Source organism: Anomaloglossus baeobatrachus, chromosome 11 (genome assembly GCF_048569485.1).
Source record: "Anomaloglossus baeobatrachus isolate aAnoBae1 chromosome 11, aAnoBae1.hap1, whole genome shotgun sequence".
NCBI classification, from domain to species: domain Eukaryota; kingdom Metazoa; phylum Chordata; class Amphibia; order Anura; family Aromobatidae; genus Anomaloglossus; species Anomaloglossus baeobatrachus.
In genome coordinates this window covers 187534776-187560126 of record NC_134363.1, presented here as the reverse complement: position 1 = coordinate 187560126, position 25351 = coordinate 187534776, and the positions used below count along the sequence as shown (strand labels likewise).

Here is a 25351-nt window from a genome sequence, read left to right as displayed (position 1 = left end):
TTGGCGGCGCTGAAGACGGTGAGGCTGAAGAGTTAACTCTGCCGGCGGCGTCTGGAAGGTTTCCCCCACCAGAGATGTGAGTCCGTGCTGTTCATTTATGGCCGATCGCTTTATACCGCTCCAAAGGGCGACACAATAACCAGAACGGCTACTTGTAAATATCCGTGTCACGGCGAGGGCAGAACACCGAGTGCCGGATTTATGATCGATGCCTTCACATCCGGATTATAAATCTTTATTCCGGGAATTGCTTTTGCAACATTCAACGTTGGCTCTTCAACCCGTAATAAAAAAATGAAGAAGAATATTGTGACTGTCCTGAAGGGCCGAAATTTAAAGAGAAACAAATCCTCCAAAAATCATTGATCGTCTCCCCAAAAGTCCAGGAATCCCCACAAATGTGAAGGCGGTAATGATAGAGATCCCAGGCCGGTCCCTCGGGAGATATTCAGGAAAGCGAGAAATCCAGGACCACCAGGATCTTCTAAAAAGACCACCATTATGTCAGAAGATGAGTCCATGGTACATAATAAAATATTTCTTATCACGATTATGATGGGGACAACTATGACATGAAGTCGGCTTTTTAGAACATCCTGCTGGTGGTCCTGGATTACTAGATTACTCTACTGATGTTTGGAGCAGCCCGTGAGGACTTCATCCTCCCACGTGACCAATTACACATTTCTGCAGATATCCTGACGGTTAGAGGCTGATCTCCGCTGTACAGAGATATTAACCCATTTTGTGTTTTCCCCAGAATCCAATTTCCCGGAGATCTCCAGTGTTACCCTGTGGGAACGCAGAGGAGGACGAGATCCCTCTGCGGGGGCATCACGACCTGCCTGTGGAGCTGCTTACTCACGAGGCACAGAAGCGTCTTCTGGAGAAAGAAGATACCGTGCCATCAGGACAATCTGTGAGTCCACGGTCCGGGCACATCGCGGCCCTATATGTGATGCTATATTGTGCCTCCTACTATGAGCGTCCTGGTGATGGGGCGTCCTGGTGATGGGGCGTCCTGGTGATGGGGCGTCCTGGTGATGGGGCGTCCTGGTGATGGGGCGTCCTCGCACTATTCACTGCTCCGGCCTCTTCTCGTTCTTTCTCTTGGTTACTGTTGTGATTTATTGAAGAAATGTTTACAGTTAAACAAAGATAAAGTGTGACAATCATCAGAATTATAACTCAGCCGCAGAGGCAAGAAACTAATAGAGCACGTGGCTCTCGTCTGATGCACAGGTTCCAGCAGATGGACAAGAATGTTTATTAAAAAAGGATTCATTCGATCCAGTAAAGGGAACCTGTCAGGTGTAATATGTGCCAAGATAAAACAAGGCACTCTTCAGGCTATACTTTAAACGAAGTTTATTTTCAAAGAATTTTGTCGTGAACTTGTGACGTTTCGGCCACGTAGTGGCCTTCATCAGGCAACTCAAAAAAATTGTACATACTGGAACAAATATATGCAGCAATGTATATTAGCACAGTATAGAGCAGCGTCTTATGCAAAAAGACCAATGTCAGCAAGAAAATGGTAAGGTAAACCGTTTTTATGATTGTGTCGAAACCAGAGCTGCACCCAGTAACAGCCAGGGACAGCGAGGAGCAGCAGTGTCAAGCAGCGGTATCCAGCGGTCTGAGACACTGCATAGTGGTGTATACCGCTGCTTGACACTGCTGCTCCTCGCTGTCCCTGGCTCCTGTTACTGGGTGCGGCTCTGGTTTTGACACAATCTTAAAACTGTTTACATAACCATTTTCTTGCTCACCTTGGTCTTTTTGCATAAGACGCTGCGCTATACTGTGCTAATATATTCCAGTATGTAAAATTTTGAGTTGCCTGATGAAGGCCACTACGTGGCCGAAACGTCACATGTTCACAACAAAATTCTTTTGAAAATAAACTCCGTTTAAAGTATACCCTGAAGAGTGCCTTGTTTTATCTTGGATATCTACAGTTTGGAAACTGACAAGTGCACCTCCATTTCTAGCTCAGTGGCTGTGCCTTCTCCTGTTACAAACTAATATGGGCCAAGAACCATGAGCAGCTCTGGGTGCACATTGCTAATCCCTGCCCAACTGTCCCAGGCTATAATAGCACAGATAAAGATCCAATGTCGGGGACTTCTGCTCAGCGGCGACAGCTGACACAGGAACACGCGTCACTGCTGGTGATGCTGCATTGAATAGCATGTTAGCACGCCCCTGTGGACATACTAACATGCTAAGATGGCAGAAGGAGCCTAGGATCTAACGCCTTTGCGACTAGTCCCTACGCTCATTTGCAGATCATAAAGGATCTTTAGAAATACTTTTTCTTTCTATTGACGCTACTAGATGCAGGGATCAGCGACATGCACCTAGAACTGCTCGTGCTCCTCGGTGCATATTACACCTGACAGGTTCCCTTTTTAAGATCCATTGATTACACTGATGAATTTTAATGGGTAAAATGACTTATTAATACTCTGTTATGAGTTCTGGGACGTTTGCTGGAGCAGCTTCTTTTTTCTTCATCGTTTATTAATGGGACAGACCCCCTGTTTTTGCTTCGTGCATCATCAGCAGAGCAAACCGTAGAGTTCCCGTTTTTTGTTTTTTTGTTTTTTTTATATTTTTTTTTTTTCTTACAACCCAATATACATGATATTATAAACAAGTTAAAGGCATCAGTAGACTTCATTGCATTGTTTCAGGGCAGCAACTACACTAAACATGCAAACGGAGACCAAATAGTCTTTACATTTGCCCAAATAACATCACCTCTCCGAATCAGAATCGATTAAAACAAGCACCAATCTCAAAGTACAAAAAGAGTATATTTTATTAGGTATCAAAGGTGCAAGGAGATGGAAAGTACAAATAATAATACATATAATAAATAGACAGGACTAACGACAGATGAGGGGGAAAAAGACTTCCACACATCTACCCAAATAATACAGCCCTATAGAGCTCAGGTATCATAGTGCTAGCAAGTGAATATACCTTCTCAGGTACAAAAGATATTCACCCAAATGGTAACCCTACAGTGCCTGCCAACAAGAATGTTACTAATAACTAAATAGGGACCAAATTGGGGGAACATCCAGTGTCCTGGTACATCACATTATAAAGGCAATACAGTGGAACCTCGCTTAACGAGTAACCCACTTAACGAGAATTTCGCTTAACAAGCAAAGCTTTCTGTAAATTTGTAACCCGGTTTACGAGAAAGCTTTGCTGTACGAGCGAAATTCTCACCGCACACACTTCCGGTTCCATCCATCCACCACGCTCTAACCCGCACTTGCAGTCCACACAAACACACACATGTACGCACACACATACATGCACACACATACATACACTATTATGCTCACCTTACCTTACGTTCCGCCGCCGGGCTCATGGTTCTTCTAGTTCCCGTGTACATTGCGGCGTCCTCGCGGCGAACTACAAGTACCATGAGGCCGTTGATGGAACAGAAGGTAAGGTGACCATATAATATGTGTAAATTCCGTTTCATCGCCGGCCTCCTGGGTCCTGTAGTGCACCGCTCCGCTCCAGGCATCGGCATCCATAGCAACGAAGCAGGAACTTCCTGGTTCCTGTCACCGCTTGTCAAAGGCAGCGCGCTGGCCAATCAGAGGCAAGCGGCTCTGCCTTTGACGTCAGCGCTCTGGCAGGAAGTTCCGCCCTCGTCGTTATGGTTACCTGATACATGGCCCGCACCGGAGAACAGCAAGTCCCAGGAGACCGGTGATGGAACGGAGGGTAAGGTGAGCATGTAATATATGCGTGTGCTTGTGTGTTTGTGTGCGTTTGTGCATGTGTGGAATGATAGAATAGGGGACCAGGATGGGACATTTAACACATTGTGGAAGGAATTGTCTGCATTGCAGTGATTTCCTATGGGGAATCTTGCTCTGCTGAACGAGTAACGTGATTAACAAGCACAGTCCCAGAACGGATTGTTCTCGTTAAGCAAGGTTCCACTGTACATACATATCCAGAGCTTACCAAATGGTTACCAAAGCCCAGGGTAGGTGTGAGGAAGGAAAGTCTCTACGCGTGTTTCGCGTGTTACCGCTTCCTCGGGGGACCGTGAGCAGCTTTTCTTCATAGTTTATTAATGGGACCGACCCCCTGTTTTGCTTTGTGCATTATCAGCAGAGCAAACCGTAGATTTCCCGTATTTTTTTTTTTTCTTGCAACCCAATATACATGATTTGGTATTTAATCTTCATCCACTATTTTCAGCTAGGTTAGGGAAATCTCCCCGGCTCTGCGCTGAACGTTTACTGTGAATTCTTTGTTTCAGGTGTGTAATCGCTTAATGAAGGAGTCCTACCCCTCTGGGCCGGCGCCAGCCTATAACACAGATTACCGAGCAGCTCTTGTACTTCGCCCAGGCGTCGATGAAGAGGAAGAACGAAAACAAGTGGGTGAAAGAACGGATGAATTATTTATTTTCCCAACAGTCCCATTATTTTGGACGAGTGGGTGAATCTTGGCCGAGGGACAGATCCAGGGTCCTCTAAGGTCTGCGGCTTTGCTTGTGATTAATGGCGTGTTCCATGAATGCTACAAACAAGGGCAGATCTGTAGACACGTGGAGCAGGGTGCGGTGAAGTCACCGGGGACCAGTTTCTTGGACTAATCTTACCAGATCCTTGGTCCTTTGCTGGCTTTCCAATGAGTGTTTTCGCTGATGGCGTTCACGCTGGTCTTCATGAGGAGGTGTGCTGGAGTCAGACGCTCCTGATGAAGGGAATCCTACCTCTTCATGAATCGGGAGCATCGGATGAGTGGCGGGTGCCTCAACACAAATCCAATCCCTACGGGAGGAAGATTTGTGGTGTAGCAAGCGCTGCCCTAGAAGTAGCAACGATTGAGCGCAGCCTCGAGTGGTGCCAAAATTATGCAGCTTTTCCAAACATTTTACACCATCGTAAAACCTTAGCTGATTCAGGGCCGGTTTGTAACTTCAAAAAGGCAAAATGTAATTAAAGGGATCCTGTCACCAGATTTGGCGACTATAATCTCAAGGCCTCCACCAGTAAGCTCTTATATACAGCATTTCAGAATAGAGCACAGGCCGCTGTGTAGAACGTCAAAAAACACTTTTATAATACTCACCTAGGGGGCGGTTTGATCCTGTGAGTGTCACTGCTCTCCGGTCCTGTGACGATCGCCGTCCTCCTCCTTCTGAGGCCCGTGTGTATGATGGGTCACACTGCGCTGGGTAGAAGGAGGACGGAGGTCGCAAGAGATGGGAGGCGCAGGGCCGGAGAGCAGCGACACCCACAGGGTCGGACCACCCCCTAGGTGAGTATCATAAGTGGGTTTTTTTTGTTTTGTTTTTTGTTTTTTTACAATATGCAGCGCAGCCTGGGCACTTTTATATACAGTATTCTGGAATGCTGTATATAAGAGCTCAGTGGTGGGGGCCGCAGCTTATAGGGGCCTAATCTGGTGACAGATTCCCGTTAAATCAGTATTTTCTGTAAATACCATCAATGTGCTTGAGGGGAATAAGGACTTCAGTACTGGAGATGTGGTGATTTGGGGAAAGCCGTTAGTGCATGGGTTAGGGGGAGCATAATACTCGCTTTGCCCCAGGCACGGACGGCCCGTTACCCCACTGGTGTCAGGATACACTTGATTTGAAGATGCTGACAAAATATTACAAACCACAGATAGACAAGCAGCTGTTTAATATTCACAGTCCAGCGGGCCTCGGGGTAGATTTTCTACCATTACCGTAATCCCAGTAGGAGCCGGTGGCGACCCTGGCCCGTCTGACCCTGGCCCGTCTGACCCTCTTCCGTCTGCGTAGTTTTTACCTGCTGCTGTCGGGTCTTGGTAGCGGTCGCTGTTTTGCTGCCGTTTCGTTATATCCTGTTATTTTGGCATGAAGGATGGGTAAACACAATAAAACGTTGCATTGAGCCAAATACATGGGAGTCTCTGCACAGGACCGGAGATTACACTGGTTTCTATGCAATCATCTCCTTTTTTATTTGCTTTTGGCATTCATAAGCCACGGACAATGGGAGCAGCACATCTCATTGCCAGCGGGGTGAGAATATTTCAGCCCATTTGACCCTTTTCTCATTAATCTCTATTGCTGGCAGTTTAATTTGTGCCCCACATGTTAGTCACCCTGAGTTCTGGAGCCTTAAGGACCATAAAGATAAGAAAGGTGTGTGATTATCCTGGCACTGCTATATCCTCATCACAAATGATCTGGGTGACTTCCAGATTTTATCTGGTGATGGCCGCTGATCATCCTGCAGCGGAGAAGGTGAAATTTCTATGGTAAGAAAACGACGGCGGGCAGGATAGGCCGGGCTTTTGTCCCATCCGGTGCATCGTGTACCACCAGCAAATCTCATCCCCCTCAGAATTCACCAGTGCTGCAGATTTGTGATCTGCGTCATGCCAATTTGTGCCACAGATTTTTGAAGTGCGTTCTCATCTCCTGTCTTTAGGAGACCTCTGCTCTGCGGCTTCCTTCTTGTAGACCTCTGCTCTGCGCCCTCCTTGCTTCTTTCTTGGAGACCTCTGCTCTGCGCCCTCCTTGCTTCTTTCTTGGAGACCTCTGCTCTACGGCCCAATTGCTTCCTTCTTGGAGACCTCTGCTCTACGGCCCAATTGCTTCCTTCTTGGAGACCTCTGCTCTACGGCCCAATTGCTTCCTTCTTGGAGACCTCTGCTCTACGGCCCAATTGCTTCCTTCTTGTAGACCTCTGCTCTGCGCCCTCCTTGCTTCTTTCTTGGAGACCTCTGCTCTGCGGCTCCCTTGCTTCCTTCTTGGAGACCTCTGCTCTACGGCCCAATTGCTTCCTTCTTGGAGACCTCTGCTCTACGGCCCAATTGCTTCCTTCTTGGAGACCTCTGCTCTACGGCCCAATTGCTTCCTTCTTGGAGACCTCTGCTCTACGGCCCAATTGCTTCCTTCTTGGAGACCTCTGCTCTGCGGCCCAATTGCTTCCTTCTTGGAGACCTCTGCTCTGCGGCCCAATTGCTTCCTTCTTGGAGACCTCTGCTCTACGGCCCAATTGCTTCCTTCTTGGAGACCTCTGCTCTACGGCCCAATTGCTTCCTTCTTGGAGACCTCTGCTCTACGGCCCAATTGCTTCCTTCTTGGAGACCTCTGCTCTACGGCCCAATTGCTTCCTTCTTGGAGACCTCTGCTCTACGGCCCAATTGCTTCCTTCTTGGAGACCTCTGCTCTATGGCCCAATTGCTTCCTTCTTGGAGACCTCTGCTCTACGGCCCAATTGCTTCCTTCTTGGAGACCTCTGCTCTACGGCCCAATTGCTTCCTTCTTGGAGACCTCTGCTCTACGGCCCAATTGCTTCCTTCTTGGAGACCTCTGCTCTGCGCCCTCCTTGCTTCTTTCTTGGAGACCTCTGCTCTGCGGCTCCCTTGCTTCTTTCTTGGAGACCTCTGCTCTACGGCCCAATTGCTTCCTTCTTGGAGACCTCTGCTCTGCGGCCCAATTGCTTCCTTCTTGGAGACCTCTGCTCTACGGCCCAATTGCTTCCTTCTTGGAGACCTCTGCTCTACGGCCCAATTGCTTCCTTCTTGGAACCTCTGCTCTACGGTCCAATTGCTTCCTTCTTGGAGACCTCTGCTCTGCGGCCCCTTTGCTTCCTTCTTGGAGACCTCTGCTCTGCGGCCCCTTTGCTTCCTTCTTGGAGACCTCTGCTCTGCGGCCTCCTTGCCTCCTTCTTGGAGACCTCTGCTCTGCGGCCCCCCTTTGCTTCCTTCTTGGAGACCTCTGCTTTGCGGCCTCCCTTTGCTTCCTTCTTGGAGACCTCTGCTCTGCGGCCCCCCCTTTGCTTCCTTCTTGGAGACCTCTGCTCTGCGGCCCCCTTGCTTCCTTCTTGGAGACCTCTGCTCTGCGGCCCCCCTTTGCTTCCTTCTTGGAGACCTCTGCTCTGCGGCCCCCTTGCTTCCTTCTTGGAGACCTCTGCTCTGCGGCCCCCCTTTGCTTCCTTCTTGGAGACCTCTGCTCTGCGGCCCCCCTTTGCTTCCTTCTTGGAGACCTCTGCTTTGCGGCCTCCCTTTGCTTCCTTCTTGGAGACCTCTGCTCTGCGGCCCCCCCTTTGCTTCCTTCTTGGAGACCTCTGCTCTGCGGCCCCCCCTTGCTTCCTTCTTGGAGACCTCTGCTCTGCGATTCCCCTTGCTTCCTTCTTGGAGACCTCTGCTCTGCGATTCCCCTTGCTTCCTTCTTGGAGACCTCTGCTCTGCGATCCCCCTTTGCTTCCTTCTTGGAGACCTCTGCTCTGCGGCCCCCCTTTGCTTCCTTCTTGGAGACCTCTGCTCTGCGGCCCCCCTTTGCTTCCTTCTTGGAGACCTCTGCTCTGCGGCCCCCCTTTGCTTCCTTCTTGGAGACCTCTGCTCTGCGGCCCCCCTTTGCTTCCTTCTTGGAGACCTCTGCTCTGCGGCCCCCCTTTGCTTCCTTCTTGGAGACCTCCGCTCTGCGGCCTCCTTGCCTCCTTCTTGCTGTAGGTGGTGCTGTCCTGATGATTGACAGCAATAGCGGCATGGCGCACCACTGGCCCGAATTTTGCTCTCCACTGCTGTAGGCAGAAGTAACTTTGCCTCTAGCATCAAAAGAGCACAGCAGTACTGAATCAGCGTCGCAGCACGGTGCGACACTTCTTGCCTAGGGAACCGGCCAACGCTGATAGGGGTGGCTGGTAACCTAGGCAACGAGCAGTGAAGTGTAGAAGTAAAAATCCCTCCATTGAGAACAGAGATGAGTTTGAATCAGAAGTTAATGACGTAGTTACCTGTTGTTACAAGCACTTTATGTAACAGTTTATCACGTTGAGACAAGAACCTTTTTATAGAAGACCATTCGCCAGTTTCAGGATGTTACACCGGCCAAATCGTGGAATAGCGGCTCCAGAGCCACGTAGTTTTATTTTTTAGTTTATGCTTTTAAAGTTTAGGTTACAATTTATAAGTGCATCTGGGCCCGAGCAGAGATTCTTTTCTGGGGGCGTGTACTTCTTCACCTGCATGAGGTTGACCAATCAAACGCAGGGAGCTTCACAGAGAGGAGAAAAACCACGCCCCCTCCACAGATAAGAGCAGGATTGAGCGGTGACGACGGTCTGCCTCAAACATGTGATCGTCTGCAGACACAGCGGACGGTCTGTACAATGCGCTTCATGTGACCGGCAGCAGAACAGGATATTTTCCTCCATTCCTGCCCCGGTGATGCCTGACACTTACGTCCGCGCCGCACATGTGTATTTATAACCTTTACACGGTAAATAGAAGCGCGGCCCCTATAATTAGCTGTAATTATGTGTGTGAAAGTGCAGCGGCTCGTATAATCGCCTCCGGCCGTGTCACTCCAGATACTGAGTGCTATATAATTATTATGATTGCTGCTGGGAGTGATAACATTTGTGGCACTCGGGGATTCTAAGAAGCGGACGCACATGCCAGCGAGGATTGAATGTCACCCAGAACAGTTCAGTCACACGATCACCCACCATCCGTGCACCCGAGCGCGCCGCAGCACACAGACACAGCGCGTCACATGGGTTTAGTGATCATTGTGCCAGGTATTTATTGTTTATAGATGGCACGTTATATATACACGGCCGGTGCGTCCGAGTCCGCCGATGTGGTGGGATCTGCGGGTCATACAGACAGGACATGGCTGGTGTGCGGGCGACATTCTGCCAGGTGTCTCGGACGTCACACTGTGGTGTCCATCCATCCCAAAAATAGAAATGAGCAAATCTATTCTCAAGAGCCTGGTCCAGCGGCCCCGTCCATATTCTGTGGACTGTAGCGCCACAAAATGACCCCCTCCGCGCTTGGCGTCCCCGGAGGATGTTTGTTCCTCGCTATTAACCCTTAAATAACTTTGTTTCCTAGAAACAAAGCCAATACCTGATGTACAGAAGACTCTTCATGGACATTGAGCGGGAGCAGGTGAAGGAAACGCGGAGGCAGAAGGAGCACGAGAGGAAAATCTCCAAGTAAGGAAGGACCTGACCGATACCAGACGGGCGGCCATGATTCATATTTGCAGCATTGCTGCAGTAAAGCAAGTTAGATTTTGCATAATCAGTTTTTTGGTTTTTTTTTTTTTTTGTTGTTTTTTTGTCTTTTTATATAATTGTTAAATTCTCTGCGACCTGGAGATGGAGCAGAGAATTATGCGGATTTTCTCCGGTGCTCAGTATCGCCTCCTCCATAATGTAATGTGTCTGAGCTCCGGCGTGGGGAAGGGACGGGACGACTCCTGGAGGCATTCTGCAGTCACAGGTTTACACACTCGGGAATATTCACAAATACAATTAGTTGTAGAACAGCTACACGGCAAATCTGCACTTATATGTAGCTCTTCCTGCAAAAGAAAATATACAGCGGAGGTGGCGCCCCCCGTGGTAACAGCCCCCTGTGGTAACACTTCTCTGGTCTGCCAACCCTCTGCCCCCAGCAATGACGTCTCATCACATATGAGCATCGCAGCAGCGCAGGTACAGGGGCATTGTTATAAATCGTGACCTCCCTGCGTGGATCTCTGTTCCAACAAACGCGGTTAGTCTCCGCTCTCCTTCCCCTGGCCTGACTGGCGGCTGTTTGGTCTGTGCCCGCCCGGCCTGACTGGCGGCTGTTTGGTCTGTGCCCGCCCCGACCTGACTGGCGGCTGTTTGGTCTGTGCCCACCGCCCGGCCTGACTGGCGGCTGTTTGGTCTGTGCCCGCCCCGGCCTGACTGGCGGCTGCAGCCTATGCTGAGCTTGCGGTTTCGGCTGCAGAGGGCTACATTATGTATGTAGATTGTGTTGTGACATCTGGTGACTGATCCGCTGTAATCTCCATTCATCTAACAAGGCAGAATATATTTCATTTTCTATTTATCTATTGTTGTGTGGCCGCCGGTGTCCTGCTGAGCCCGGGATGCCTCCATCACCGCACAGGACAACGCTCATGTGACGTCATGTTATTTATATATGTTTATTGCTTTCTGATGGTAACATCTTTTGACCATAGAATTAAGCACGACCGGGAGGTGGAACGACTGATGGAGGAGCGACGTCTGCGGGTTTCTGCTCATCCCGGTATCCACAGACGGTCGTTGGAGCCAGAGGAGACTCTGCGAGACGCGAGGAGTGAAGAGAAAAGGGAGCGGGAACAGAAAGCCAAACAATCCAACCGGTAAATCCAGGGATGACGAGTACACAGCCGTGAGCGATCCCGGACGGGCGTCTGTCAGCAGCGGCTTGGTCTGTGTCTGCTTATGGTAAACGCCCGGCCATGTCACTTCCTGCCCGCCGCCCGGTCGTGCTCTGTTATGGCTGTTTAGTTCTTGGGAAATTGTTTGTCGTTTATAGATAGCCTCTGCTCTGTGCCAGTCATTGCACTGGCTGCCCATATATCACAGGATCCAATTCAAACTGCTTGTTCTCACCCACAAACCTCTCCACAGTGCAGCACCCCCTACATCTCCACCCTCCTCTCTGTCTATCATCCCACCCGTTCTGTACGCTCTGCAAATGACTTTCGACTAACATCCACACTAATTCGAACCTCCCACTCCCGAATCCAAGACTTCTTCCGAGCTGCACCAAACCTCTGGAACGCTCTACCCCAAGAAGTTAGGACAAATCACAACTTACTCATCTTCAGACGCTCCCTAAAAACGCATCTTTCTTTGTCGCTCCATTGGGAGACCCAGACAATTGACAATTGGGTGTATAGCTTCTGCCTCCGGAGGCCACACAAAGTATTACACTTAAAAGTGTAAGCCCCTCCCCTCTGCCTATACACCCCGCCGTGCATCACGGGCTCCTCAGTTTTTATGCTTTGTGCGAAGGAGGCACACATGCACGCATAGCTCCACAATTTAGTCAGCAGCAGCTGCTGACTATATCGGATGGAAGAAAAGAGGGCCCATAACAGGGCCCCCGGCATGCTCCCTTCTCACCCCACTCTGGTCGGCGGTGCTGTTAAGGTTGAGGTACCCATTGCGGGTACATAGGCAGGAGCCACATGCTGTTTTCCTTCCCCATCCCTTAGGGGCTCTGGGTGAAGTGGGATCCTAACCGGTCACCAGGCACTGGGACCGTGCTCCCTCCGCAGCCCCTGGGGAATCTGCTGGACAGGAGCCGGGTATCGTCAGGGACAAGGCCCTGCTACTGTGAGGTACTCTGTGTCCCCTTGGGGACGGCGCATAGAGCGCCTGTGTTATGAACGCTGCAGCAGCTGCTGGGTGTGTTAGTGCGCCGGGACTACCGCGCTGACCGCGCTTGTTTGCCGGCCGCGCTTATAACTATAGTCCCCGGCTTTTGCGGCCTAGTACCGCATACTCCCGCCCCCGGGCCTGCCAGTCAGGGGCAAGGGCGGGACGCTGCACTGGACGTCAGCGCTGAGGGCTGGAGCATACTTTGTATCCTCCTCCCCCCTCACTGAGCACCGTGGGGCACCAGGTTCCCGCACTTTCTGAGGCACGCCCACGGCCCCCTCCTCCTCTCAGAACACTGGCAGCCATTCCTGTCAGCACTTCAGACGCTGGAGAATTTCAGAGGGGAGACAACACCGAGCTCCACAGCTCTGGGAGGCCCGGGCAGGGAATCTGGTGGTCACACAACCGCTGCAGGCGGTCGGTAAGCAGCACCTGTTACTAGGTGCTGGCCCCCTGGGTGCCGAAGTGTATATTTATATACTTATTTTGTATACATTTACTCTATACGGCCGCACTATTTGCTTTTGGCTATATACCCTCACTGATTGCTCTAAGGGGAGACAACAGCATGTCGTCCGCAAAAAGCAAGGGTGCCAAGGCAGAGGCTTACTTTGCAACCTGTACCTCGTGCGGCTATGCTACCTGCAGGTTCCACCTACCCTCATTGTGTGCAATGTTCGGCCCCTGTGACACTCACTCAGCCGGAGCCTCAGCCACAGGTGGGACCCCCGGCTCAGGTGGAACCACCTGCTGCCACTGTCCAGGTGACAGGGACAGAGTTTGCAGTATTTGCTGACAAACTGTCTGAGTCTATGGATAAATGGTCTGCTAAAATACTAGAAGCTTTGCAGTCCAGACCGGTAACACTGGCCCCGGGCACAGTTAAATCATTGACCCCAGGCCTCCCTCAGTTGGAGCAGCAAAGTGCTCCTGGGGCGACTCATAGGTCCCACGGTGAGGACTCTGACACGGACCGCAGTCCCAGACCGACTAAGCGGGCTCGCTGGGAAATTCCCTCGACTTCTTCACACTGCTCAGGGTCTCAGCATGAGGACTCTCTGGAGGATGAAGCGGAGGTGGCAGATCAGGGCTCTGATCCTGACACCGCTCTCAACCTTGATACACCTGAAGGGGACGCCATAGTAAACGACCTTATAGCGTCCATCAATCAGGTGTTGGATCTTTCTCCTCCAGCTCCTCCGATTGAGGAGTCAGCTTCTCAACAGGAGAAATTCCATTTTAGGTTCCCCAAACGTCCACGGAGTGGGTTTCTTGATCACTCCGACTTCAGAGATACAGTCCAGAAACACCGAGCCTTTCCAGATAAGCGCTTTACTAAGCGCCTTAATGACACTCGTTATCCCTTCCCCCCTGACGTAGTCAAGGGTTGGGCTCAGTGTCCCAAGGTGGATCCTCCAGTCTCTAGACTGGCGGCTAGATCCATAGTTGCAGTGGCAGATGGTGCATCACTCAAGGATGCCACTGACAGGCAGATAGAGCTCCTGATGAAATCCATCTATGAAGCCACAGGCGCGTCTTTTGCTCCAGCATTCGCAGCCGTATGGGCACTCCAAGCTATCTCAGCTTGTCAGTCTGAGATTAATGCAGTCACACGGGCCTCTACTCCGCAAGTAGTGTCCTTAACCTCTCAGGCGTCGGCGTTTGCGTCCTACGCAATGAATGCTGTCCTGGACTCGGCTAGCCGTACGGCGGTAGCATCCGCCAATTCAGTGGCAGTCCGCAGGGCCATGTGGCTACGTGAATGGAAGGCAGACGCTGCTTCCAAAAAGTTATTAACCGGGTTGCCATTTTCTGGCGACCGCCTGTTTGGCGAGCGATTGGATGAAATCATTAAACAATCCAAGGGAAAGGACTCGTCCTTACCCCAGTCCAAACCAAACAGACCTCCACAAAGGAAGGTACAATCGAGGTTTCTGTCCTTTCGGCCCTCAGCCAGATCTCAATTCTCCTCGTCCAACAGGCCACAGAAGGGTCAGAGGAACTCCGATTCATGGCGGTCTAAGTCACGTCCTAAGAAGACCGCCGGAGGAACCGCTCCTAAAGCGGCCTCCTCATGACTTTCGGCCTCCCCAAACCGCATCCTCGGTCGGTGGCAGGCTCTCCCGCTTTTGCGACGCCTGGTTGCCACATGTCCAAGACCGATGGGTGAGAGACATTCTGTCTCACGGTTACAGGATAGAGTTCAGCTCTCGTCCCCCGACTCGTTTCTTCAGAACATCTCCGCCCCCCGAGTGAGCCGATGCTCTTCTTCAGGCGGTGAGCACTCTGAAGGCAGAAGGAGTGGTGATCCCTGTTCCCCTTCAGCAATGGGGTCAAGGTTTTTACTCCAACTTGTTTGTGGTGCCAAAAAAGGACGGATCTTTCCGTCCCGTTCTGGACCTAAAACTGCTCAACAGACATGTGAAAACCAGGCGGTTCCGGATGGAATCTCTCCGCTCCGTCATCGCCTCAATGTCCCAAGGAGACTTCCTAGCATCAATCGACATCAGAGATGCTTATCTCCACGTGCCAATTGCACCAGAGCATCAGCGCTTCCTGCGCTTCGCCATCGGGGACGAACACCTTCAGTTCGTGGCACTGCCTTTCGGCCTGGCGACAGCCCCACGGGTCTTCACCAAGGTCATGGCAACAGTGGTGGCAATCCTACACTCTCAGGGACACTCGGTGATCCCTTACCTAGACGATCTGCTTGTCAAGGCACCCTCTCAAGGGGCATGCCAACACAGCCTGAACATTGCTCTGGAAACTCTCCAGAGTTTCGGGTGGATCATCAACTTTCCAAAGTCAAATCTGACACCGGCCCAATCACTGACATATCTTGGCATGGAGTTTCATACTCTCTCAGCGATAGTGAAGCTTCCACTGGACAAACAGCGTTCACTACAAACAGGGGTGCAATCTCTCCTTCGAGCCCAGTCGCACCCCTTGAGGCGCCTCATGCACTTCCTAGGGAAGATGGTGGCAGCAATGGAGGCAGTTCCTTTTGCGCAGTTTCATCTGCGTCCACTTCAATGGGACATTCTCCGCAAGTGGGACAGGAAGTCGACGTCCCTCGACAGGAACGTCTCCCTCTCTCGGGCAGCCAAGGCCTCCCTTCAGTGGTGGCTTCTTCCCACTTCTCTGTCGAAGGGGAAATCACTCCTGCCCCCATCCTGGGCTGTGGTCACGACGGACGCGAGTCTGTCAGGGTGGGGAGCGGTCTTTCTCCACCACAGGGCCCAGGGTACCTGGACTCAGCCAGAGTCCTCTCTTCAGATCAATGTTCTGGAGATAAGGGCAGTGTATCTAGCCCTAAAGGCGTTCCAGCAGTGGCTGGAAGGCAGGCAGATCCGAATTCAGTCGGACAACGCCACCGCGGTGGCATACATCAACCACCAAGGCGGGACACGCAGTCGGCAAGCCTTCCAGGAAGTTCGGCGGATTCTGCTGTGGGTGGAAGCCACGGCCTCCACCATATCCGCAGTTCACATCCCGGGCGTAGAAAACTGGGAAGCAGACTTTCTCAGTCGCCAGGGCATGGACGCAGGGGAATGGTCTCTTCACCCGGACGTGTTTCAAGAGATCTGTTGCCGCTGGGGAACGCCGGACGTCGATCTCATGGCGTCTCGGCACAACAACAAAGTCCCGGCATTCATGGCACGGTCTCAAGATCACAGAGCTCTGGCGGCGGACGCATTAGTTCAGGATTGGTCGCAGTTTCGACTACCTTATGTGTTTCCTCCTCTGGCACTGTTGCCCAGAGTGTTACGCAAGATCAGGTCCGACTGCCGCCGCGCCATCCTCGTCGCTCCAGACTGGCCGAGGAGGTCGTGGTACCCGGATCTGTGGCATCTCACGGTGGGACAACCGTGGGCACTACCAGACCGACCAGACTTGCTGTCTCAAGGGCCATTTTTCCATCTGAATTCTGCGGCCCTCAACCTGACTGTGTGGCCATTGAGTCCTGGATCCTAGCGGCTTCAGGGTTATCTCAAGAGGTCATTGCCACTATGAGACAGGCCAGGAAACCAACTTCAGCCAAGATCTACCACAGGACGTGGAGGATCTTCTTATCCTGGTGCTCTGCTCAGGGTTTTACTCCCTGGCCATTTGCCTTGCCCACTTTTCTGTCATTCCTTCAATCAGGAATGGAAAAGGGTTTGTCTCTCGGCTCTCTTAAGGGACAAGTCTCGGCGCTCTCTGTGTTTTTTCAAAAGCGTCTAGCCAGACTTCCACAGGTACGCACATTCCTGCAGGGGGTTTGTCACATAGTCCCTCCTTACAAGCGTCCGCTAGAACCTTGGGATCTGAACAGGGTGCTAACGGCTCTTCAGAAACCACCTTTCGAGCCAATGAGAGATATTTCTCTATCACGTCTCTCGCAAAAGGTGGTCTTCCTAGTGGCAGTCACGTCACTTCGGAGAGTGTCCGAGCTAGCTGCACTGTCATGCAAGGCCCCCTTCCTGGTGTTTCACCAGGACAAGGTGGTTCTGCGTCCGGTTCCGGATTTTCTCCCTAAGGTGGTATCCCCTTTTCATCTCAATCAGGATATCTCCTTACCTTCTTTTTGCCCTCATCCAGTTCACCAATGTGAAAAGGATTTGCACTTGTTAGATCTTGTGAGAGCACTCAGACTCTACATTTCCCGTACGGCGCCGCTCGGATGCGCTCTTTGTCCTTGTCGCTGGCCAGCGTAAAGGGTCGCAGGCTTCCAAGTCAACCTTGGCTCGGTGGATCAAGGAACCAATTCTTGAAGCCTACCGTTCTTCTGGGCTTCCGGTTCCGTCAGGGCTGAAAGCCCATTCTACCAGAGCCGTGGGTGCGTCCTGGGCATTGCGGCACCAGGCTACGGCTCAGCAGGTGTGTCAGGCGGCTACCTGGTCGAGTCTGCACACTTTCACGAAACACTATCAGGTGCATACCTACGCTTCGACACATGCCAGCCTAGGTAGGCGAGTCCTTCAGGCGGCGATTGCCCACTTGTAGGAAGGGGCCGTGTTACGGCTCTATTACCGAGGTATTCTTTTACCCACCCAGGGACTGCTTTTGGACGTCCCAATTGTCTGGGTCTCCCAATGGAGCGACAAAGAAGAAGGGAATTTTGTTTACTTACCGTAAATTCCTTTTCTTCTAGCTCCTATTGGGAGACCCAGCACCCGCCCCTGTTCCCTTCGGGCTGTTGTTCTTTTGTGTACACATGTTGTTCATGTTGAACTGTTCTGGTTCATGGTTTTCAGTTCTCCGAACATCCTTCGGATTGAATTTACCTTAGACCAATTTATATGTTTCCTCCTTCCTGCTTTTGCACCAAAACTGAGGAGCCCGTGATGCACGGGGGGGTGTATAGGTAGAGGGGCTTACACTTTTAAGTGTAATACTTTGTGTGGCCTCCGGAGGCAGAAGCTATACACCCAATTGTCAATTGTCTGGGTCTCCCAATTGGAGCTAGAAGAAAAGGAATTTACGGTAAGTAAACAAAATTCCCTTCTTTTAGGGCGGCCTATCACACTCCCTAGCCAAACTAATTTCACCTAATCCCTCTACAACTTCTCAGAACATAACCCCACGTCAAACTCCATGGCACCCAAATGCATCTCAAGGCTCTGGCCAACTGGTCCAGGAAGCCATTATCTATCCCCCATGAGCTGGCTGGATTGTCATTTTAAATAAACACTTGTACCTTGCCCCTCCCCCATCTCATTGTAGATTGTAAGCTCTCACGAGCAGGGTTGCCATTTTTCCTTTTAAATATTGTATCCTCTATAACTGTTACTTGTTTGTATATGTTTATGTATATGATATGTATATGTTCCTCCTGAATTGTAAAGCGTTGCGGAATATGTTGGCGCTATAGAAATAAAGACTATTATTTATTATTATTATTATAGATATTATCCAGCGGTAATTATTATTATCATGTGTGTGGTAATTATCAGCCATCTGCATCTCTAAAAGGGAAATGCGGTGAAAATAATTCCGTGTGACTACTGATCAGTAATGTGACAACTAGAGATGAGCGGACCCTTGTACGTTTGGGTTTGCCAGATTCGGCTGGACTTGAGTTACATTTGGTTCAGGACCCCAACTTGACACCGGATACCTAACCCCATATAAGTCAATGGAGACCCGAACTTTGGTGCTGTAAAATGGTTGTAGTAAGGGCTAGTGGGCTGTAAAAGGAAGCAAAATGTAGATAAGAGCAGTGCAGTTGCTCGGCAAACAAGCTAATGTGGGCTCCTGTCTAGTTTTGATAACCAGCGTAAGTAAAGCAGGTAGCTGATGACTGGAATTCTTAGCTGTCAACTTTACCTTTGCTTGTTATCAAACATACACGAGAGCCCATGCTCTTAATTTAAATAATAAAAAAAAACTGTAGTGGGCTCTGCCCTATTTTTGATAACCAGCACAGGTAAAGCAGACAGCTGGGGGCTGGTATTATAAGCCTGGGAAGGTCTATGGTTATTTGGTCCTTCCCAGCCTAAAAATATTAGCCCACAGCCGCCCAATAACCATGGACCTTCCCAGCCTGATAATACCAGCCCCCATCTGTCTGCTTTACCTGTGCTGGTTATCAAAAATGGGCCCACGTCATATTTTGTTTATTTACTTTTCTTTATTGTTCACAGCAGTGTACAGGTATCTACCACATGAAATGAAGCTTGTTGATTAGTTACGCTGTAGCCTTTCATCAAACTTTATTAATACATGAACAGCACCTGAACATTAATCTGACATGGATTAGTATGGTTTCCAAAACCCCCATACTTTACGGTTCATTTTTACTCATTTTCAGTGACAATGGCTACTACTACTACATTTTTTTTTTTTCTAATACCGCCTCTTTTTTCAGGTACTTAGAAGCTTTACGAGCCCAAGTGAGAGACAAGTTGTTGTTGCATAACATTGCTCTACCTCCTCTGTGCTGCTGTGGTTCAGACTTCTGGGACTCTCACCCCGACACCTGTGCAAATAACTGCATTTTCTACAACAACCCCAAAGGTACGACCAAGGAGGGGGGGTCTGGACTGCGTCTGTGGCGGGGGCTTGTATAAATGTGGATGTGTGTATGAGGTTTCATGGGTTATCGATGTAAAAGGTTGAGCCCAAGTCAGTATCAATCAGGGGGAAACGCATGGAGGGAGATTTACTCATCTAAATGTGTCAGGATCCTGGAGCAAGACTCTGCCGGCCCCGCACCACATTCACCAAGTATTTTACACACTGATATGGCAGAAGGGGGTATGTTGTAGAAATGGGGCGTTGCATACATGCGACACCATGTATCAGGGTGTACGGCGTAAGACTGCGTTCACAGGCGCGGCTAAAATCCGCAGTAACTCTGTGCCCCGGCGGCAATTCACTGCTTCCTTACACAATCATTTAATTTTGCATGGAAATGTCGGTGTCATCTGCTGGGCCGTGCTGCCGATTGTGATGGCATTGCGCTTTTCGTGCGTCCGGTTGTGATGGCATTGCGCTTTTCGTGCGTCCGGTTGTGATGGCATTGCGCTTTTCGTGCGTCCGGTTGTGATGGCATTGCGCTTTTCGTGCGTCCGGTTGTGATGGCATTGCGCTTTCTTTGTCGCTCCATTGGGAGACCCAGACAATTGGGGTGTATAGCTTCTGCCTCCGGAGGCCACACAAAGTATTACACTTAAAAGTGTAAACCCCTCCCCTCTGCCTATACATTCCCCCGTGCATCACGGGCTCCTCAGTTTTTATGCTTTGTGCGAAGGAGGCACACATGCACGCATAGCTCCACAATTTAGTCAGCAGCAGCTGCTGACTATATCGGATGGAAGAAAAGAGGGCCCATAACAGGGCCCCCGGCATGCTCCCTTCTCACCCCACTCTGGTCGGCGGTGCTGTTAAGGTTGAGGTACCCATTGCGGGTACATAGGCAGGAGCCACATGCTGTTTTCCTTCCCCATCCCTTAAGGGCTCTGGGTGAAGTGGGATCCTAATCGGTCTCCAGGCACTGGGACCGTGCTCCCTCCGCAGCCCCTGGGGAATCTGCTGGACAGGAGCCGAGTATCGTCAGGGACAAGGCCCTGCTACTGTGAGGTACTCTGTGTCCCCTTGGGGACGGCGCATGGAGCGCTTGTGTCATACACGCTGCAGCACTGCTGGGTGTGTTAGTGCGCCGGGGACTACCGCGCTGGCCGCGCTTGTTTGCCGGCCGCGCTTATAACTTTAGTCCCCGGCTTTTGCGGCCTAGTACCGCATACTCCCGCCCCCGGGCCTGCCAGTCAGGGGAAGGGCGGGACGCTGCACTGGACGTCAGCGCTGAGGGCTGGAGCCTACTTTGTATCCTCCTCCCCCCTCACTGAGCACCGTGGGGCACCAGATTCCCGCACTTTCTAGGGCACGCCCACGGCCCCCTCCTCCCCACAGAACGCCGGCAGCCATTCCTGTCAGCACTTCTGAAGCTGGAGAGGAGAGACAACACGGCTCTGGGAGGCCCAGGCAGGGAATCTGGTGGTCACACAACCGCTTTGGGCGGTCGGTAAGCCGCACCTGTTACTAGGTGCTGGCCCCCCTGGGTGCCGAAGTGTGTATATATATATATATATATATATATATATATATATATATATATGCTTATATGCTATACATTTTCTCTGTACTGTCGCACTGTTGATTTTTGGCTATATACCCTCCCGGATTGTACTCAGAGGAGACAACAGCATGTCGTCCGCAAAAAGCAAGGGTGCCAAAGCACAGGCTTACTTTGCAACCTGTACCTCATGTGCAGCTATGCTACCGGCAGGTTCCACCTACCCTCACTGTGTGCAATGCTCGGCCCCTGTGGCACTTACTCAACCGGAGCCTCTGCCACTGGTGACCCAGGTGGAACCACCTGCTACCACTGTCCAGGTGACAGGGACGGAGTTTGCAGTATTCGCTGACAAACTTTCTGAGACTATGGATAAATGGTCTGCTAAGATACTAGAAGCTTTGCAGTCCAGACCTGTAACACAGGCCCCGGGCACTGTTGAATCATTGACCCCAGGCCCCCCTCGGTTGGAGCAGCAAAGTGCTCCTGGGGTGACTCATAGGTCCCACGGCGAGGTCTCCGACACGGACCGCAGTCCCAGGCCACCTAAGCGGGCTCGCTGGGAAATTCCCTCGACTTCATCACACTGCTCAGGGTCTCAGCAGGAGGACTCTCTAGAGGATGAAGCGGAGGTAGCAGATCAGGATTCTGATCCTGAGGCCGCTCTCAACCTAGATACACCTGAAGGGGACGCCATAGTGAATGACCTTATAGCGTCCATCAATCAGGTGTTGGATCTTTCTCCCCCAGCTCCTCCAATTGAGGAGTCAGCTTCTCAGCAGGCGAAATTCCGTTTCAGGTTTCCCAAGCGTACAATGAGTACGTTTCTGGATCACTCTGACTTCAGAGATACAGTCCAGAAACACCGAGCTTGTCCAGATAAGCGCTTTTCTAAGCGCCTTAAGGACACACGTTATCCTTTCCCCCCTGACGTTGTCAAGGGCTGGGCTCAGTGTCCCAAGGTGGATCCTCCAATCTCCAGACTGGCGGCTAGATCCATAGTTGCAGTGGAAGATGGGGCTTCACTCAAAGATGCCACTGACAGACAGATGGAGCTCTGGTTGAAATCCATCTATGAAGCTATCGGCGCGTCTTTTGCTCCAGCATTCGCAGCCGTATGGGCACTCCAAGCTATCTCAGCTTGTCATGCGCAGATTAATGCAGTCACACGTACGTCTGCTCCGCAGGTGGTGTCCTTAACCTCTCAGGCGTCGGCGTTTGCGTCCTACGCCATTAATGCTGTCCTGGACTCTGCGAGCTGTACGGCGGTAGCATCCGCCAATTCGGTGGTAGTCCGCAGGGCCATGTGGCTACGTGAATGGAAGGCAGACTCTGCTTCCAAAAAGTTCTTAACCGGTTTGCCATTTTCTGGCGACCGCCTGTTTGGTGAGCGATTGGATGAAATCATTAAACAGTCCAAGGGAAAGGACTCATCCTTACCCCAGTCCAAACCAAACAGACCTCAACAACGGAAGGTACAATCGAGGTTTCGGTCCTTTCGGCCCGCGGGCAGGTCTCAATTCTCCTCGTCCAACAGGCCACAGAAGGGTCAGAGGAACTCCGATTCATGGCGGTCTAAGTCACGCCCTAAAAAGACTGCCGGAGGAACCGCTCCCAAAGCGGCCTCCTCATGACTTTCGGCCTCCTCACACCGCATCCTCGGTCGGTGGCAGGCTCTCCCGCTTTTGCGCCGCCTGGCTACCACAGGTACAGGACCGTTGGGTGAGAGACATTCTGTCTCACGGTTACAGGATAGAGTTCAGCTCTCGTCCTCCGACTCGATTCTTCAGAACATCTCCGCCCCCCGAGCGAGCCGATGCTCTTCTTCAGGCAGTGTGCACGCTGAAGGCAGAAGGAGTGGTGATCCCTGTTCCTTTTCAGCAACAGGGTCACGGTTTTTACTCCAACTTGTTTGTGGTGCCAAAAAAGGACGGATCTTTCCGTCCTGTTCTGGACCTAAAACTGCTCAACAAACACGTAAAAACCAGGCGGTTCCGGATGGAATCGCTCCGCTCCGTCATCGCCTCAATGTCCCAAGGAGACTTCCTAGCATCAATCGACATCAAAGATGCTTATCTCCACGTACCGATTGCACCAGAGCATCAGCGCTTCCTGCGTTTCGCCATAGAGGACGAACACCTTCAGTTCGTGGCACTGCCGTTCGGCCTGGCGACAGCCCCACGGGTCTTCACCAAGGTTATGGCAACAGTGGTAGCAGTCCTACACTCTCAGGGACACTCGGTGATCCCTTACTTAGACGATCTGCTTGTCAAGGCACCTCTCGAGTGGCATGCCAACACAGCCTGAACATTGCTCTGGAAACTCTCCAGAGTTTCGGGTGGATCATCAATTTCCCAAAGTCAAATCTGACACCGGCCCAATCACTGACATATCTTGGCATGGAGTTTCATACCCTCTCAGCGATAGTGAAGCTTCCGCTGACCAAACAGCGTTCACTACAGACAGGGGTGCAATCTCTCCTTCAAGGTCAGTCACACACCTTGAGGCGCCTCATGCACTTCCTAGGGAAGATGGTGGCAGCAATGGAGGCAGTTCCTTTTGCGCAGTTTCATCTGCGTCCACTTCAATGGGACATTCTCCGCAAATGGGACAGGAAGTCGACGTCCCTCGACAGGAACGTCTCCCTTTCTCAGGCAGCCAAAGCCTTCCTTCGGTGGTGGCTTCTTCCCACTTCATTGTCGAAGGGGAAATCCTTCCTACCCCCATCCTGGGCTGTGGTCACGACGGACGCGAGCCTGTCAGGGTGGGGAGCGGTCTTTCTCCACCACAGGGCTCAGGGTACCTGGACTCAGCCAGAGTCCTCCCTTCAGATCAATGTTCTGGAAATAAGGGCAGTGTATCTTGCCCTAAAGGCGTTCCAGCCGTGGCTGGAAGGCAAGCAGATCCGAATTCAGTCGGACAACTCCACCGCGGTGGCATACATCAACCACCAAGGCGGGACACGCAGTCGGCAAGCCTTCCAGGAAGTCCGGCGGATTTTGATGTGGGTGGAAGCCACAGCCTCCACCATATCCGCAGTTCACATCCCGGGCGTAGAAAACTGGGAAGCAGACTTTCTCAGTCGCCAGGGCATGGACGCAGGGGAATGGTCCCTTCACCCGGACGTGTTTCAAGAGATCTGTTGCCGCTGGGGGGTGCCGGACGTCGACCTAATGGCGTCCCGGCACAACAACAAGGTCCCGGCATTCCTGGCACGTTCTCAAGATCACAGAGCTCTGGCGGCAGACGCCTTAGTTCAGGATTGGTCGCAGTTTCAGCTCCCTTATGTGTTTCCTCCGCTGGCACTGCTGCCCAGAGTGTTACGCAAGATCAGGTCCGACTGCCGCCGCGCCATCCTCGTCGCTCCAGACTGGCCGAGGAGGTCGTGGTACCCGGATCTGTGGCATCTCACGGTAGGCCAACCGTGGGCATTACCAGACCGACCAGACTTGCTGTCTCAAGGGCCGTTTTTCCATCTGAATTCTGCGGCCCTCAACCTGACTGTGTGGCCATTGAGTCCTGGATCCTAGCGTCTTCAGGGTTATCTCAAGAGGTCATTGCCACTATGAGACAGGCCAGGAAACCAACGTCCGCCAAGATCTATCATAGGACTTGGAGGATCTTCTTATCCTGGTGCTCTGATCAGGGTTTTACTCCCTGGCCATTTGCCTTGCCCACTTTTCTTTCCTTCCTTCAGTCCGGATTGGAAAAGGGTTTGTCGCTCGGCTCCCTTAAGGGACAAGTCTCAGCGCTCTCTGTTTTTTTTTTTTCCAGAAGCGCCTAGCCAGACTTCCACAGGTACGCACGTTCCTGCAGGGGGTTTGTCACATCGTTCCTCCTTACAAGCGTCCGTTAGAACCCTGGGATCTGAACAGGGTGCTGATGGCTCTTCAGAAACCACCGTTCGAGCCAATGAAGGATATTTCTCTTTCACGCCTTTCGCAGAAAGTGGCCTTCCTAGTAGCAGTCACATCACTTCGGAGAGTGTCTGAGCTAGCAGCGCTGTCATGCAAAGCCTCTTTCCTGGTTTTTCACCAGGACAAGGTGGTTCTGCGTCCGGTTCCGGAATTTCTCCCTAAGGTGGTATCTCCCTTTCATCTCAATCAGGATATCTCCTTACCTTCTTTTTGTCCTCATCCAGTTCACCAATGTGAAAAGGATTTGCACTTGTTAGATCTGGTGAGAGCACTCAGATTCTACATTTCTCGTACGGCGCCCCTGCGCCGCTCGGATGCACTCTTTGTCCTTGTCGCTGGCCAGCGTAAAGGGTCACAGGCTTCCAAATCAACCCTGGCTCGGTGAATCAAGGAACCAATTATCGAAGCCTACCGTTCTTCTGGGCTTCCGGTTCCCTCAGGGCTGAAGGCCCATTCTACCAGAGCCGTGGGTGCGTCCTGGGCTTTGCGGCACCAGGCTACGGCTCAGCAGGTGTGTCAGGCGGCTACCTGGTCGAGCCTGCACACTTTCACGAAACACTATCAGGTGCATACCTACGCTTCGGCAGATGCCAGCCTAGGTAGGCGAGTCCTTCAGGCGGCGGTTGCCCACCTGTAGGAAGGGGCCGTTTTACGGCTCTATTACA

At 51.5% G+C, this 25351-nt stretch overlaps 1 protein-coding gene across 1 annotated transcript in view; it reads left to right on the top strand.

The window, feature by feature from the left end:
- Positions 1-8: 8 nt before the first annotated feature.
- Positions 9-25351, top strand: part of CCDC15 (coiled-coil domain containing 15) — a gene marked incomplete at its 5' end in the record, with an annotated part of 41100 nt that continues 15757 nt past the window's right edge. Inside the window, 7 exon segments of the mRNA XM_075327367.1 lie at positions 9-42; positions 45-76; positions 761-919; positions 4307-4426; positions 9898-10001; positions 11021-11185; positions 19063-19211. Coding sequence (XP_075183482.1) covers positions 9-42; positions 45-76; positions 761-919; positions 4307-4426; positions 9898-10001; positions 11021-11185; positions 19063-19211 — 763 coding nt within the window.